This window comes from Pseudorca crassidens, chromosome 5 (genome assembly GCF_039906515.1).
Source record: "Pseudorca crassidens isolate mPseCra1 chromosome 5, mPseCra1.hap1, whole genome shotgun sequence".
Taxonomy (NCBI): domain Eukaryota; kingdom Metazoa; phylum Chordata; class Mammalia; order Artiodactyla; family Delphinidae; genus Pseudorca; species Pseudorca crassidens.
In genome coordinates, this window is record NC_090300.1 from 89,770,348 (window position 1) to 89,786,506 (window position 16,159).

Consider the following 16,159-nt stretch of genomic DNA (forward strand, 5'->3'; position numbering starts at 1 on the left):
GAAGGTGGTGACATTAATGTTATCGTTACTGTATTTTCCTAGAAAAGGATTTAGTGTCTCCCTATGGGATTCCACTACCGTTCTTATTTAATACTTTGTATTTATTTAATTTAGGGCTGGTTTCCTTTGGTAGTTCATTTTTGTCTTTCCTATCAAATGTGGCATGAATCCTTTAAACACCTATACCTGTGCCTCATTAAACACTGAAACCTGTGATTTGATTCACTTATATGAATCTCATAAGTGATGGCAGCTTTTACAAGGAAAACTTTAATTTTACTAAAGAGAACCATAGCCCTCCTGGTCATTTACTCACCAAAAATAAATCTTATATTTTTTGCTGACAATTCTCCGGTCCTTCCTGGACAGATCTGACAGGTAAAGGAACATCTGGGATGCCAAATAAAAAGAGAGTGCAAAACTGTACTTGGATTTCTTGCATAAAATATAAAGGAGAGCTTTACACATTTCAGTTCAATCACTCACTAGGGATTAAAATTATTTAACAAGACTTTTCTTTTAATTTTGCGTTTCCCAGGATGCCTTTAAAAATCCTAGTATTTCCCTTGGCTTTAGGGAAATTGGCTGATGTGGGAAGCCTATTGGGCGTCTTGAATGCTTCTTAGATCTCAAGAATTGCTTTCCCAGTTTTCAGAGATGCCCATCGTGTGATTCTTGAATGACGAGGTTGAAACGGTACGATTCACCTTTGTGTCCCTTACTGGATACAACACAATGTGATATATACGAGCCAGAAAGAAATGAGCTTTTACTCCTGAAGGATTTTATGTATACAACCAGGGAGTTTTTCCAAGTACACCCTTCAAATGAATCTTTTCTCCCATTTGGTTGGATCCCTTCCTCAACTTTTGTCCATGCTCAGCCCCTTCAGACCCTGAGAGCGTTTTAGCGCTCTGTTTTCTTTACTGCTCTCACTTTCTCCCTCCAGAAAGAAGTGTTAACCAACCAAGTATTGCTTTTAGTATGTAGCTAAGTTTTATCTAAAAAGCCCCCTGAACATATATACACTACCAGATGTAAAATAGCTAGCTAGTGGGAAGCAGCCGCATAGCACAGGGAGATCAGCTCGGTGCTTTGTGACCACCTAGAGGGGCTGGATAGGGAGGGTGGGAGGGAGACGCAGGAGGCAGGAGACATGGGGATATATGTATATGTATAGCTGATTCACTTTGTTATACAGCAGAAACTAACACACCATTTAAAGCAATTATACCCCAATAAAGATGTTTAAACAAAATAAATAAAAAGCTCACTGAGAAATTTGACTCCCCCTGAAGAAAAAATATATATAAAGGAAATTGAGGTGTTGCTGAAGTTGTATTTGGCTCCTGAACTTTTCGCCCTCTCGAAGAGCACCACCTGGCAGAAGTACCTTGGTCCGGATGACGTTCTTATCGCTCTCAATGTCTGGCATGGTGTCGAAGTCACTTTCCTCCACGGAGCTGTCCGTGTCTGACTGGCATGGCTGTCTGCCATCGGAGGAGGACATTTGCCTGCCAGGACTGGAGCTTGACTCATCTGAAACAGAGGAGACTCATCTGCCTTCCCAAACCGTGAAGAACCCATGGAGTCCATCTTTCTCTGCAAAAAGCACAGTGCTGACTCATTCCTGAAAATGCTGTGTTGGTAAAAACCAACTCCTTACCCACAGCACGTGTTCTTTCTCTAATTGCTCCTCAATGGACCTCTAATTTTCCTCTCCTCCTATTTTTATATTTAAATCATCTCTTTCTAGGGCTGAATACATAATATAAAGGCATCTGCTCTGTTAACTATTTGGCTGCAAAAATAATATTATGCTTATATTTCATGTTTCATATTTTAAAATATGAGCATAAATGTATAAACATACACATGCACGTAATTATGTATAGCATCTACCACATGTACGTGTTAGTACCAACACGTCCAGCAGCTATACATTTCTCGTGGATAAAGTATTTGTACACCGAAATCCCCCACATGCTGTATCTATGATTATATAATGGAAACAACATTCTCAGGAAGAAGAATCCTGTGAATGTTTCCCAGAGCAGATGGGAATTTGCACAGCCTAATGAGCACATGAGCAGAGCCTACCTTCTGCTTTATTTCTTCTATTCAGATGGTTAAAAAAAAAAAAAACCAAAACCCTGTTCTTGCAGAGCCAGAAATAAGTCTCCAGCACTGAGCCCACATGCTTCTCAAAGTTACAGAATAACAGGGCAGGCATACAGGATTCCCAGCCCCTCTATGCTGACAGCTTAAGGTGCACCATTCATAGGCCCGCAAGCATCATGGAAGTGTGTGGAAGCGTCAATGCACGCCAACTCTAACGAGACAAGGATCAGAATTCTGACCCTTCAGGCCACTGAACGAGCCCTGGGGGTTGCCATGGGAATGACTGGGTGGCAGTGTGCAGGTTCGTTTATGCAGTTAGCCCAAATGGAAGATCGTTAGGCTTCAGCCGTGTTCACCTGCTGCACAGCCTCAGTCTTCTGATCGCCCTTACTCCACTGAAACCTGAGAATGAAACACCGGGTCAGTTGATGTCGGGCTCCCTGACGTCAGACTCTTGACGCATCTTTCACGCCCTACACTCAGGCTGGGTACGAGAAAATCCCCAAGGGAGTTGATGGCAACCATAGAAAATTCTGCTCAAGTGTGGCTAGCAGACCCAAGAAACGGATCAATAGAACCAGAGAAAATTAGAGCTGGAAGGAACCTTCCAGATCATCGAGCCAATTCATCTTATAAATAAAAGATAATCTTATACGATGACGGCCTTGCCCACTCTCCCAGTTATTAGTGGCTGGAGGGCTCCTTATATCCTATTTGGAGAATCAGGAAACACTTCCATGAATGGACTCATTGTAGGAAATACCTATTGCCCCATAATTGCTTTCGTCAGGGGTGCTGGCAGCAATGGGATGTGACACCGACGTATTTCCAGAGCCTGTTAAAAAGAAAAGCAAAGAGGCAAACACTTTATGTCCAGTTGCCAAAGTGAAAGAACATAACTCTAAATAGTTTGATTTTCTTTTCACTCTAATGTAGGAGCCTGCAGGCCAATTTTATGGTCTGCAGACCAAATCTAGCCTGCCACCCGTTTTTGTATGGCCCTTAAACTAAAAATGGTTTTAAAGTTTTTAAATGGTTAGGGAAAAATCAGAAGACGAAGAGTATTTTATGGCAGGTAAAATGATAAATTTCAGTATTTACATACGACGTTCTACTGAAACACAGCCACTCGTTGAGTACGTCTGTGGCTGCTTTTGGCTACAATGGCAGAGTGGAGCAGTTGCAACAGAGACTACGTGGCCCGCAGAGCCTAAAACATTTACTATTTGGCACTTTACAGAAAAAACGTTGCCGATTCCTGCCTGGCAGTGTTGCAGAATCACAGGAACAAAGGAGCATGGGTCCTGGAATCACTGTGAGGAAGGCCACCGCTGAACATGAACACCAGAAATAAACTTCTGTGATTAAGGGGCTATAATTCGGAGGTTTATTTGTCACAGTCATTAACGGTACCCTAACTATAGACGGGATGAGCCCTGACAGGATGGAAATTACTGCACTCCTTGGAGCAAAAAATAATGGCAACGTGAACTAAGGATGTGCAGGAACAGGGGTTATTTGGGGGATAGTTCAGAGGTAGAATAGGCATGTCTGTTGCCAAATGGTTGTTGGCAGTGAGAGAAAAACATTCTTGAAGAGGACGCGCCTCAAACTTTTCCAAACATTACATGTGCAAATAGTAAGCGAAGAATGACACTAAAATCATAAACCCCAGGATTTTGGGCATTTTCTGTTCCTGGGAAACCCCCTGGCATGGGAAGTAGACACGTGCGTCGGAGAACGCTTGAGTTCCTCTGCAGCGGGGGGTTGAAATGGTCTGTAGGAGGCCAAGGGTTTTCGTGTGTGTGATCAAAGGAGAAAAAATGGCAAAAACTAAAGTCAAAGCAAGTGAGCAAACAAAAACAATCACTGTTTTGTTAAGCGACAACTTCACTAAAAAGAAAAAGCCAGCTGTGTAGGTTTGTTCAGACTTCGATGATTTCTGCACTCTGCCTCGCAATCGAGCAGGACCTGATTTCGATGTAGTCGCTAGTTCTTTTCACCTCGAGGCAACCACAACAACAATGGTTCTGTGATGGACAAGAGCATCGAGATTTTCATGAGCAGTGCTCTTGTTTCAAATCTGTGCACTTCTGGGCTTCCCTGGTGGCGCAGTGGTTGAGAGTCCGCCTGCCGATGCAGGGGACACGGGTTCGTGCCCTGGTCTGGGAAGATCCCACATGTCACAGAGCAGCTGGGCCCGTGAGCCATGGCCACTGAGCCTGCGCGTCCGGAGCCTGTGCTCCGCAACGGGAGAGGCCATAGCAGGGAGAGGCCCGCGTACCACAAAAACAAAACAAAAACAAATCTGTGCACTTCTATATGCACAGTTAAATAGGAGACTGGTCAACAATGGATAACGGTATTCTGTTAACGTTTCTAATGTCTAAGACCTTCTTAGAATGCAAAAACCGAAGCATTACCTCCCAAACTTCAAACATGATGGATGCGCCCAGAAGGCAAGCCATATTTCTATTTAACTGTATGGCATTTAGAAAGCAGAATTAAACACAAAATATCAGTTTATAGGACAGACCAAGATGTTCTGGCTGGGAATAAGCAAACATATAAAGTTGTGAATGAGCTCATCTTAATGGGGAGACTTGTTCTGGTATGTTTTTCTCTGCGTGCAGGCCCTTTGCCATCTGTCTGCTTTACTAACTTAGAATAGGATACGCTTGCATGCTTGCCTTTTATATTAATTGCTCCGTGTGAGGAGAAAAACTTCATTTCATTCTGAGCATGCTTGGCTCTTTCAGGGACGTCACATTTATAATTGTCCTGCCCGCTTCCGTCTCCAGACTCAGGAGGTTGGAAGCAGAAGAGGGAGTCAGTAACGCTGTGAATTAGCTGACATGATATTTCATTTTTATGCCAGTTGGCTACCTCTCCCAACGAGTGTCATGCTGTATCTCAAAAGTTGAGGAGAAAATGAAGAAAACCACTAATCTTTGCAGAAGGACGTAAAAGTAAAATTCCTCTAGAAGAAAAAACCGGGCAGGCAAAGCTGGGAAAAAGCAGAGTAGAGAGTCAGGACTAGAGTCTGAGACCTGTTGCCGCAGAGCCTGAGGATGGCCTGTGCTCCCTGACCCCTCTGGACTCAGCACGCTGCTTGTCTTATCCCTCCCGGGCCCTGCTCTTTGCTGGGAGGCTGATTCAGTAATCGCTCCATCCAGGGAAGGATCTGATTGGCCATTTGGTTCTTAAATCTGCAAACTTGGCAAGTTCACCAAGCTCCCTCACTTGAGAAAGTACCCTCCTCTTAGGCTGCACCCAGGTTCATGGTGACAGCTCATGTGGTCCCAGAGGCCTGTGAGTCACGTTTCATCTGTCTCTCTTTCAAGGTGGTAACTGAATTTCTGTATAGGCTCTTTAACAATGATGTGAAATGTGGGTTTTTTCCACTGATAGAGCCACTGGAGGACATGTTTTTAGAACACAGAGCCTTGCCCAGTGCCCTTTAGATTACCACAGAGGCCTCTGTCCTAAGTGCTAAGTGAGGAATAGAGAATACAGTGTCCATCCAGTCACACCGCAGTAGTAAAGTCCCTTCACAGCCTGAAGCTGCTCTTTACCAACACTATTTCCATTTCACCTGGGCTCCAGCCTCTTATCTCCTTCTTTATCCCATGAAGTATGAAAGAACTTCCTTTGCTTTTTAGTTTAGTTGGAGCCAATGTCAACATTTTTCAAACACAACTTTAAAAACTGCAGGCAAATCGAAGAAAAACACATGCAGGGGAGCCGACAGATTTTCCAAATGCAGCCTTCCTATCATTACATAACTAAAACAGCTGCCAACAATTTAGCAAGTTGTAGGGACCTGGCTCCATTTCCTCCATCTCAGGCATACCTAGGGTGAAAGCATCAGGCCAAGTTCCTCAGTTATCTAGCTCCACGTTGATTGCGGCAGACAGCATGCCAAATCTAGTGGGGTCCCCTTTCTCAAACGCTGCTCCTAGCATTTCTTCTAGGCACTAGCCCCCAGGGCATTTCCTGTAGCTCTAAGCTCCATTAAACTTCTTGTAGCCCCGCCTTGGGCACACTGATACTGGCCCTTGGGAGACAAAGACATTTCTGTATCCTTGCTCCTCTCTAAAGGTTCCTCCCCTGAATCTTTCACATTAGCTTTCAGATAAGGTCCCTCACTTGCCTCTGTCTCTTGCTACAGGCTGGTTTCTCCGTGCTCTGTGGTCATGTGATTAAGAGTCGCTAACTGGTTCCTCCCTAGGGTAGAGCTTATCTTCTCTGCTCTTGTTTGAAGAACCTAGGTCTTGTCTCACCAGTGGTCATGTGTCATCTTTCCCCGTAGCCTCTCAGCATTACATAGGTTCCTTACTTCCTCCTGATTTCAAAGCCCTTTGTGGTGAACATTCCTATTTCCTACTTCCTAACTAAGCTGGGATTTTGTTTGGGTATCCTCCCTCACTTGTGCCTGGAAGCCCATATTTTTAAGTCAGTGACTCTTGGTTGGGGGTAGGGGTGGGGGGAACATTTTGCTCCCAAGAGGACGTTTGACAAAGTCTGGGCATAACTTTAGTTGTCACAGGGAGGGAGTGTATTACTGAATTCTAGTAGGTTGAGGTGAAGGATGCGGTTAAACATCCTATAATGTACAGGGCAGCTCCCAACAACAAAGAATGATTCTGGCTGTATTGTCCATAATGTTGAGTTTGAGAAACGCTGGTCCTAGAAAAAGATGACCTCACCCTAATTCTATAAGCAAACTTGATTGATCTGTAAGTAAATAGATTCCTTTGCAGTGACTGGTTTAGCAACAAGTGTATGATCCTCTCTAGGCCAATGAAACATGAGAGAAGTTGCTAGGTGCTTCTGAAACAGTCCTTCCTTCTGGACATTGTCAGGTGAGAACCCATCTCACTACCAGCTTTGGGGGCAAAGCAGAGTCAAGGGAATGGCAGGAAAAAGGACCAGAGCCCCTGGACTCAGTGAATCCTGAAGCCCACCCTTCTGCTCAGCTTCCAGGGAGAGGAGACACTCTTTATTGTTTAGGTATGTTTGAGATAAACTTTGCTGTTACCTGCAGCCACATGAATCCAACGGATGCATCTTTATTTATTTTTTTGCTCACTCATTCATTTCTGCTTGTTATCTGAAGGGTGCCTCTAGCTCTTAGCTAATTTTCAGAGCCATCTTGATCTTGGACAGTGATTTGGCTCAAGTCTGTCTACCAGTGCTTCACTGTTCAGGAGACCCTTCTGAATACGAAGTTCCTTTAATTGTCATTGCAGTGATAAAATGACTTCACTCATACAATAAAAATAACAGAGAATCCATTCACAGAGCACCTATCGGATCCAACCAATCGGGTTTTCTAAGTTCGACTAGGCCTAAATAAGAGCAAAACCTGGAGAGCATCAGAGAGAAAAGGCCAAGATCCAGAGAGAAGACATTTCATTTTAACATTTTATGAATAAAATAGAAAGTAGTACTCAGCATTTTAAAGACACTAGAGCAGGTGTTCTTTTATATTCCTTTACATTGGCTGTTGAATGTTATTAAAACCAATTGCCTGGATGCCTGGAAAAATAGACACGTTGACATTAAGGAAGACAAAAGTCAAAGGAAGGCAGGAGAAGCAGACCTCCAGCAGAGGGAGAGATACTCCTGCTGGGTGGGGTAGGCAGTCGCTTTGTGTCTTTCTAACTTAACTGTAGAAAACACAGAACTAAACATCTGCTGCATACCTACTGTATAGCACAGGGAACTCTACTCAGTCCTCTGCGGTGACCTAAATAGGAATCCAAAAAAAGAGGGGATATATGTATATGTATAGCTGATTCACTTTGCTGTACAGTAGAAACTAACACAACATTGTAAAACAACTACACTCCAATAAAAATTAGAAAAAATAATCTGCTGCATGTGACTTAAAAATCAAGTCTCACTCCATCATTCCTTTTCCAAATGACCACTCTATGCCAAATAGCTTGTGAGCACTGAGTAACTCATGCTGATTTAGGCTTTTCCAAAAATAGGACACTTAACAAAAGGTGCAAACTTCCAGTTATAAAATATAAGTAAGTCCTGGGGATGTAATGTACAACATGGTGACTAGAGTTAATAATACTGTATTGTGTATTTGAAAATTGCTAAAAGAATAGATCTTAAAAGTTCTCATCACAAGAAAAAATAGTATAACTATGTGTGGTGATAGATGTTAGATTTCTAGTGGTGAGCACTTTGCAATATATACAAATATAGAATCGTGTTGTACGCCCAAAACTTATACAATGTTATATGTCAATTATATCTCAAGTTTTAAAAATAAGGACATTTAAGTTTTTTTAAAAGATTTAATAAAAAGATCAAGCAACTAAATTCCTTTGTTCAAATCCTCAGAGTGGAAGAAAGGGCATATTACAATGGTTGGATAATCAATTACTCTGGATTTCCCTAAGTTATAATACTCTCTTATACTTGCTGGTCTCAAATACTTCAGTTTTCTAGATCCTTGAACAAAAAAACCCTCTATCTCAATTTGGGAAAAGTAAGCTCTGTATTAGATTTGACACAATAAATTCTTACCATTGTTCACAAGTCAGCTCTGTGATAAGACAGATATGAACAATTTATGTCCTAGAAAACATTAAACTCCTTAAAAAGATGAATTGCTGACAAATGGGCTGTGGACAACTATGAGGAACTCTCCGAACAAAGGCTCTTAGTGTGAGCTCCATATCTCAGTAATTATCAAGTGTGTAAATTGGTTCTCACTGGCTCTGCTTTCTGTAGGAAGACTGCAGATTAGACCACTCTGTGTGTGTCTGTGGGGGGATAGGAATCAATAGAGGGTTTGGGAAATCACAAAAGTCAGAGAGACAAAAGTACCAAATGGAATGTTGCCACATACTTGCCATCAGTTTGAATTGAAACCAGGGATTTTTCTTACCGTCACTGGAACCAAAGCTTCCATCAATGGACTTTCTCTGAAACCTGCAAACAAGCACATACACATGCTCCTAAGACTGCAAAAACTTCAGCATTTTCCATTTGTTCCCTATAGACTTTGTTGCAGATTTGTCTGCTAGGATCTCTTAAAAATGGGCCTTTGGATGTGCAGAAATTGGAACTCTGATACATTGCTGGTGGGACTATAAAATGGAGCAGCCACTTTGAAAAACCATTTGACAGTTCCTTAAAAAGTTAAACCTAGAGACACAATATGACCCAGCAATTCCACACCTAGGCACATACAGGCATACATATATTAAATTCATTAATTTATTTCCATATTCATTTATTTTCAGATAATTCACATGCCATAAAATTCACCCTTTAATGTGCAATGAATTTTAATATGTTCACAGAGTTGTGCAACCATCACTATTTTCTAGTTGCAGAACATTGTCATCATCACCCAAAGAAATCTCAAACCATAGCAGTTACTGCTCTTTCTCTACTCCTCCCAGCCCTTGGCAATCACTAATCTACTCTCTGTCTCTATAAATTTGCCTATTCTGGACATTTCATATAAATGGAATTGTATTGCATGTGGTCTCTTTGTCTTCTTTCACTTAGCATAATGCTTTCAAGGTTCATCTATGTGGTAGCATGAATGAATACTTCAGTCTTTTTATGGCTGAATAATATTCCATCGTATGGATATATACCATGCTTAATTTATTTGTTTACACTTGATATACATTTTGATTGTTTCCACTTTTTAGCTATCATGAATAACACTGCTATGAATATTTGTGTACAAGTTTTTGTGTGGATATATGTGTTAAATTCTCTTGGGTATGACCTAGGAATGGAAGTGCTGAGTATGAGGTAACTCTGTGTTTAACATTTCTTTCTAAACTGTTTTCTACTGTAGCTCAATAGCAGGAACTAAATATTTTACATTCCTACTAGCAATGTACAAGGTTCTAATTTCTCTACATCCTTGCCAACTCTCGTTATTTTCATTAAAAAAAATTTATTACAGCCATCCTAGTGGATATGAAGTGATATCTCATTGTAGTTTTGATTTGCATTTCCCTGATGGCTAATGTTGTTGAACATCTTTTCACATGCTTATTGGCCATTTGCATATTTCTTTGGAGAAACATCTATTCAATTTAAAAAATGCCTATTTTTAAATGGGGATATTTTTCTTTTCATCTTTTTGTTGTAAGAATTCTTTACCTAGTTTAGATACTAGACTCTTACTGGATATATGATTTACAAACATTTTCTCCAGTTTTGTGTATTGTATTTTCACTTCCTTGATAATGTCCTTTAAAAACACAAAAGTTTTAATTTTGATGAAGTCCAATTTACCTATTTTTTTCTTTTTTTACTTGTGCTTTTGCTATCATATCTAAGAAACTATTACCTAATCTAAGGTCACAAAGATTTACACCTATGTTTTCTTCTAAGAGTTTTATAGATTTGGCTCTTTTATTTAGATCTATGTTCTATTTAGAGTTAATTATTTTTATATGTTGTGAGGTAGGGGTACAACAACTTCATTCTTTTTCATGTGGATACCCAAGTGTCCCAGCACCATTTGTTGAAAAGAATATCCTTGTTCCATTGAATTGTCTTGCTACCCTTGTCAAAAATCAATTGACCATAAACGTAAGTGTTTATTTCTGAACTCTCAATTCTGTTCCATTGATCTGTATGTCTTTCCTTATGTCAGTGCCAGAGTTTTGAATATTGTCGCTTTGTAGTTAGTTTTCACATCAGAAAGTGTAAGACCTCCAGCTTTGTTCTTTTTTTTTCATGATTTTTTTTCCTATTCTGTGTCCCTTGCATTTCCAGATGAATTTTAGGATCAGTTTATCAATTTTTGGAAGAAAGTCAGCTGGGACTTTCATAGGGATTGTGTTGAATCTATAAATCAGTTAGGGGAGTATTACCACGTCTTTTAGTTTATATTGCTGCTGTAACAAATATCACAGTCTTAGTGGTTTAGAACAATACAAATTTATTATCTTCAGTTCTGGATGTCAATTCTAAAATGAGTCTTATGTGGCTAAAATCAAGATATCAGCAGGGCTGTATTCCTTCTGGAGAATCCAGGGGAGGATCCATTTCTTTGCCTTTTCCAACTTCTAGATGTGGCCTGCATTCCTTAAGTCATGGCCCCTTCCCCCATCTTCAAATGTATTACTCCAACCTCTGCTTCCCTCATCACACCTCCTCCTATCTTTGACTCTCTTGCCTCCCTCTTATAAGGACCCTTGTGATTACATTATACCCACACAGATAATCCAGGATAATCTCCATAATTTTATCACATCTGCAAAATCTCTTTTGCCATGTAAAGTAACATATTCACAGGTTCTGAATATTAGAACATGAGCATTTTGGGGGGACCATTATTCTGTCTACTATACCATCTTAATAATATTAAGTCTTTCAATCTGTGAACACAGGATGTCTTTTCATATATTTAGGTTCTCTTTAAGTTCTTTCAAGGATGTTTTGTAGTTTTCAATGTACAAGTCATATTTAATTTCTTAAATTTTTTCTTAAGTACTCTTATTATTTTTGATGCTATTGTAAATAGAATTATTTTCTTAATCTCGTGTTTGAATTGTGCACTGCCAGTGTATAGAAATACAATTGATTTCTGTATATTGATCTTGTATCCTATAATCTTGATAAACTCAGGGTTTCTTTTTGGAGGTGATGAAAATTAGACAGTGGTGATGGTTGTGCAACTGTGAATATACTAAAACCACTGAATTTTTAAAAGGGGGTGAATTTTGTGGTCTATGAGTTATGTGTTAATAAAGTCATTATTTTAAAAACTGGGTGTATCAAATGTAAATGTCTATCAAAAATTAAAATGTGAATTGCTCTCTTCCCCCCAAATAAGCCTCCCTTTTGGACATGAAGTTGGAGTTGGGGGAGAAGGGAGAAAAGTTGGGGACTACATGTGCCTGTGCTTTGGTACATGTTCTTGTTTATTTCCAAATGGGGGTTCTAGAATTTGCACACCCCTGATCCTGGTATGTTTGGTGGAAGGACTTCTCTTCATACCTCTTTTGTTCCTAGACACAGCAAACCCATCACTGCCTCAGGGCCTTTGCTCTTGTTCTCTGCCTGGGCCACTCTCTCCCCAAATCCTCACATGGCTGGCTCCTACTTGCCATTCAGGTCTTGATCCTGAGAGGTCTTCCCTGCTGAACAAATCAAATCTAAAGTAGCTTCCCCAGTCTAATCATTCTCTGTCCCACCACTGCGTTTGTTCTCCTCCTGTCACTAGCTGAAATTATTTTATTAATTGCTTGCTTATATGTTTTTCCTTTGTACAATGTAAGCTCTATTAGAGCAGGGATCTAGACTGTCTTGTTCACCACTGTATCACTAACCTTTGGGACAGGGCCTGGCACTCAGGAAATGATAACTAAATATTTGTTGAGTGAACAAGGCATATCATTAAGGAGAGCAGTTACAATTGGGTCTGACTGTTCTAGCTGGCAAATGAGGCTGTAGGGAAGTCCCTTTAAAAAAACAATTTTAGTGATATTAACTAGCAAGCAATTATATGAACTCATAAAAGATGATGTGTTTGGACCGTGTTTGTATTAACAGGCTTTAACCACATTTGCCCTAGGTTTTGGAGCTGATAAAGTTCTTAATTAGAGGAGTTAAATGATTTACAAAGCTAGGGTGAGGCAGGCAGTATCGAGCGAACAAACAAAAAAAGAGTAATTGAGACCTATGCTAGGTTGATTGAAAAATGGCTATACCTCATCTTGTATCTAGCTCCTTCAATCAAAAGTGGAGTCTGTGTCTTTACCTCTTGCAGCTGGACTGGCCTTATCACTTGTTTTGGCCAATAGAAAGAGGGGGAGGTGATATCATGCCACTTTTGAACCTACCTCTTAAGGAAGCCTTGCATTCTTCTGCTATCTCTTTTGGAAATACAGTAGGGCTAGGCTGCTGGAGGATGAGAGGCAAAGTACAGCTGAGGCCAGTCTAGAAAAGCCAGCTCTTCTCTGACCTGCCAGTTGATTTCACTCTATGACCACACCCAGCTGAGATCTCTGAGCCTAGTCCAGATTAGCAGAATCATCCAGCTGACCCATAGATTTGTGAGCAAATGTAAATATGTATTGGAGTTTTTATGGTTGGCGTTTTTGGAGTTTTTATGGTTGATTTTTTTTTTTTTTTTTTGTGGTACGCAGGTCTCTCACTGTTGTGGCCTCTCCCGTTGTGGAGCACAGGCTCCGGACGCGCAGGCTCAGCGGCCATGGCTCACGGGCCCAGCCGCTCCGCGGCATGTGGGATCTTCCCGGACCGGGGCACGAACCCACGTCCCCTGCGTCGGCAGGCGGACTCTCAACCACTGCGCCACCAGGGAGGCCCTTGTGGTTGATTTTTATGCAGCATTATTGTGGCAATAGATAACTAATACAGGAATCAAGGGAAGAACGAGTAATCAGGATCATGTAGTTTGAACTCAACATCTGGCAGGGTGACTGAGAGGAAGGAATAAGAGACATGTACGCAGGGCTTCCCTGGTGGCACAGTGGTTAAGAATCTGCCTGCCAATGCAGGGGACACGGGGTCGAGCCCTGGCCCAGGAAGATCCCACATGCCGTGGAGCAACTAAGCCCGTGCACCACAACTACTGAGCCTGCGCTCTAGAGCCCGTGAGACACAACTACTGAAGCCTGCGCGCCTAGAACCTGTGCTCCACAACAAGAGAAGCCACCGCAATGAGAAGCACGCGCACCGCAACAGAGTAGCCCTTGCCTGCCGCAGCTAGGGAAAGCCCCTGCACAGCAACGAAGACCCAACGCAGCCAAAAATAAATTAATAAAATAAATTTTAAAAATAAATTGATATAGATATAATATAATTAAAGAAAAAAAGAGACATGTATGTAGTGCTTGACCCAGGGGGGTCATTGCAGGGGCTCCATAAATACTTGCTGAATGAATTGGAGCTGGGGGTGGGGAGGGGAATGGAGTTCAGGGTTGAGCCAAAAAAACATAAAAACAAAAAAACATAAAAAACAAAAAATAGCATAAAAACACTTTGAATTCTTAGCTCCCTGAGGACAGGAGCCATGTCTCTAATCATTGTTTTCATCCTGATCTCATAGCATGTACTGCGAACCCCACATGTATTAGTAATAAAGAACAGGGGGCTCAACAAGCAATTGGCATTCTGCTCCAGGACTGGCTGGCTTCACTTGGTTTTGTAGAAAACTTTGTTATTTCTGCTTAGTTCAATGAAGGAAGAGTTCTATTAGCATTTTCTCTCAGTTTATTCCCCTATTTAGATGCCAAGTAGTTCTTATGTCTCCAGATTTCTATTTTAAGTTTGCCTACATTTGGAAAGAATCTATGCTTGTGCAGTTGGCAGTAGCAAAGTAATCTGGCAGCCAGAGGTTTCAACAGAGCCTACGCCACAACTTTCAAAAACTGTGCTCGCTTCAGCAGGCTGAATAACAACTTTAGAGAGATTGATAGCCAGCTATTAATTTCTGTCTGTTTGTACACTGGTTATATCTGCTAAGTAACTGAAGAGGTGAAACCTATTTTCTAAAATCTAGAACATCAGCGGTAGAGACAGCCTTCCTAAGAGAGGCAGAAAAGATGAACTTCGTTTCCCATGATGCTGTAACTCATCTGAGTCAAAATTAGCAGCTTTTCGGACCCCTTTTCAATCAAATTCATGCTGGGGTTCCAGGTTTTTGACCTGGTTTCCTTGATTAGGACTGCCCTCCTTCACATGCCCTGATCACTCCAGACCCATCTTGTCCGGGCTGCTTAAGAGCTAAGGCTCTGGAGCCAGGCTGCCTGGGTTCAAACCCAGGCAGTGAATTCTTGGTCAAACTGCTTAACCGCTGAATGCCTCAATTTCCTGAACTGTCAAATAATGCTAATACTACTACTTGTTGTGGGGCTTTAGATGAGATAGTCTACTCAGAGTGCCTGGCAAAGAATAAGTGCTTGTTCAGTGTTAGTGATTATGATCTGATAAATTAATGAGCTGATAACCAGTTAATGTATGTATACTTTCCAGGTATAATATTTGCCTGTAGACTGGAGATTTTGTTTTTAATTTTTTATTTGAAAATAATTTCACATTTATAGAGAAGCTATAAGAATAAGAATGGAATATAGAATACTCATGTATCATTACCTAGATTCACTTATTGTTAGCGTATTACCCCCTTTGCTTTCTCATTCTGTCTCTGGGTGCGTATGTGTGTTTTCATATACATGTATACGTAAAAATTTTTTTCTGAACCACTTGAAAGTAAGTTGCATACGTCATGAACTTTTGTGCCTAAATATTTCCAAAGAATAAAGATACTCTCTTCCATAACCACAGTGTAGTTGTCAACTTCAGCACATTTAACATCGATATGATAATCTTATCTAATCTGCTGTCTGTTTTACAGTTTTGTCAATTGACCCAATAATGTCCTTTATAGCATATTTTTTTTCTAGTAAAAGAACCAGTCTGAGATCAAATATTGTCCTTAGTGGTCACATATATTTAGTCTCCCTCAATCTGGAACATTTCCATAGCTATTTTTTGTCTTTCGTGATACATTTTAATAGAATGTTCATCATTTTGAGTTTGTCTAATTTTTTCCTCAGGATTACATTAAAAATGTGCATTTCTGGCTGGAATACTGCATAAGTGATGCTATTTCCTTCTCAGGGCATCACATCTGGAGACACAGAGTGTCCAACTTTCCCTTGGTCATATTAATTTTTATCACCCTGTCAATAGTCTAATTTCTCCAGTGTATAGTTACTACTTTTTCCCTTACAACTACTAAGCGATTTGTGGGGATACACTTAAGGCCGTGCAAATATGTTGATCCTCATCAGATTTTCCTGCTAGTTTTAGTATTCATTGATGATTCTTAACCTGATCTATGCAAAATGATGATTTTCCAATTCCAGCACCCTCTTCTTATTTACCAGTCAGTGTTTGGTGTTCTGCTGTAGGCAAGAGCCCTCCCTTCTAGGTCAGTATTTGCTAATGGGTCCTGTCCCTAATGTGTATCTATTTTAGTAATTTTGTTGAGTTTATTAAATGTATA

The 16,159-nt window shown here is 40.7% G+C and overlaps 1 protein-coding gene across 9 annotated transcripts in view; it reads right to left on the bottom strand.

Annotated features, from left to right (window-relative positions):
- SIDT1 (SID1 transmembrane family member 1) overlaps positions 1-16,159 on the bottom strand; it is an 88,611-nt gene that overhangs the window by 25,037 nt on the left and 47,415 nt on the right. For all 9 annotated transcript variants that reach the window (XR_010943737.1, XR_010943735.1, XR_010943734.1 and 6 more), the window contains exons 10-13: positions 9,035-9,078; positions 2,885-2,956; positions 1,394-1,539; positions 317-390 (exon numbers count right to left, since the gene is read on the bottom strand). Coding sequence is in view for 5 of the 9 variants with exons in the window: in XM_067738884.1 (XP_067594985.1) it covers positions 317-390; positions 1,394-1,539; positions 2,885-2,956; positions 9,035-9,078 (336 nt within the window). In the remaining 4 variants the exon portion in view is untranslated. The remainder of the gene's footprint in view (positions 1-316; positions 391-1,393; positions 1,540-2,884; positions 2,957-9,034; positions 9,079-16,159) is intronic.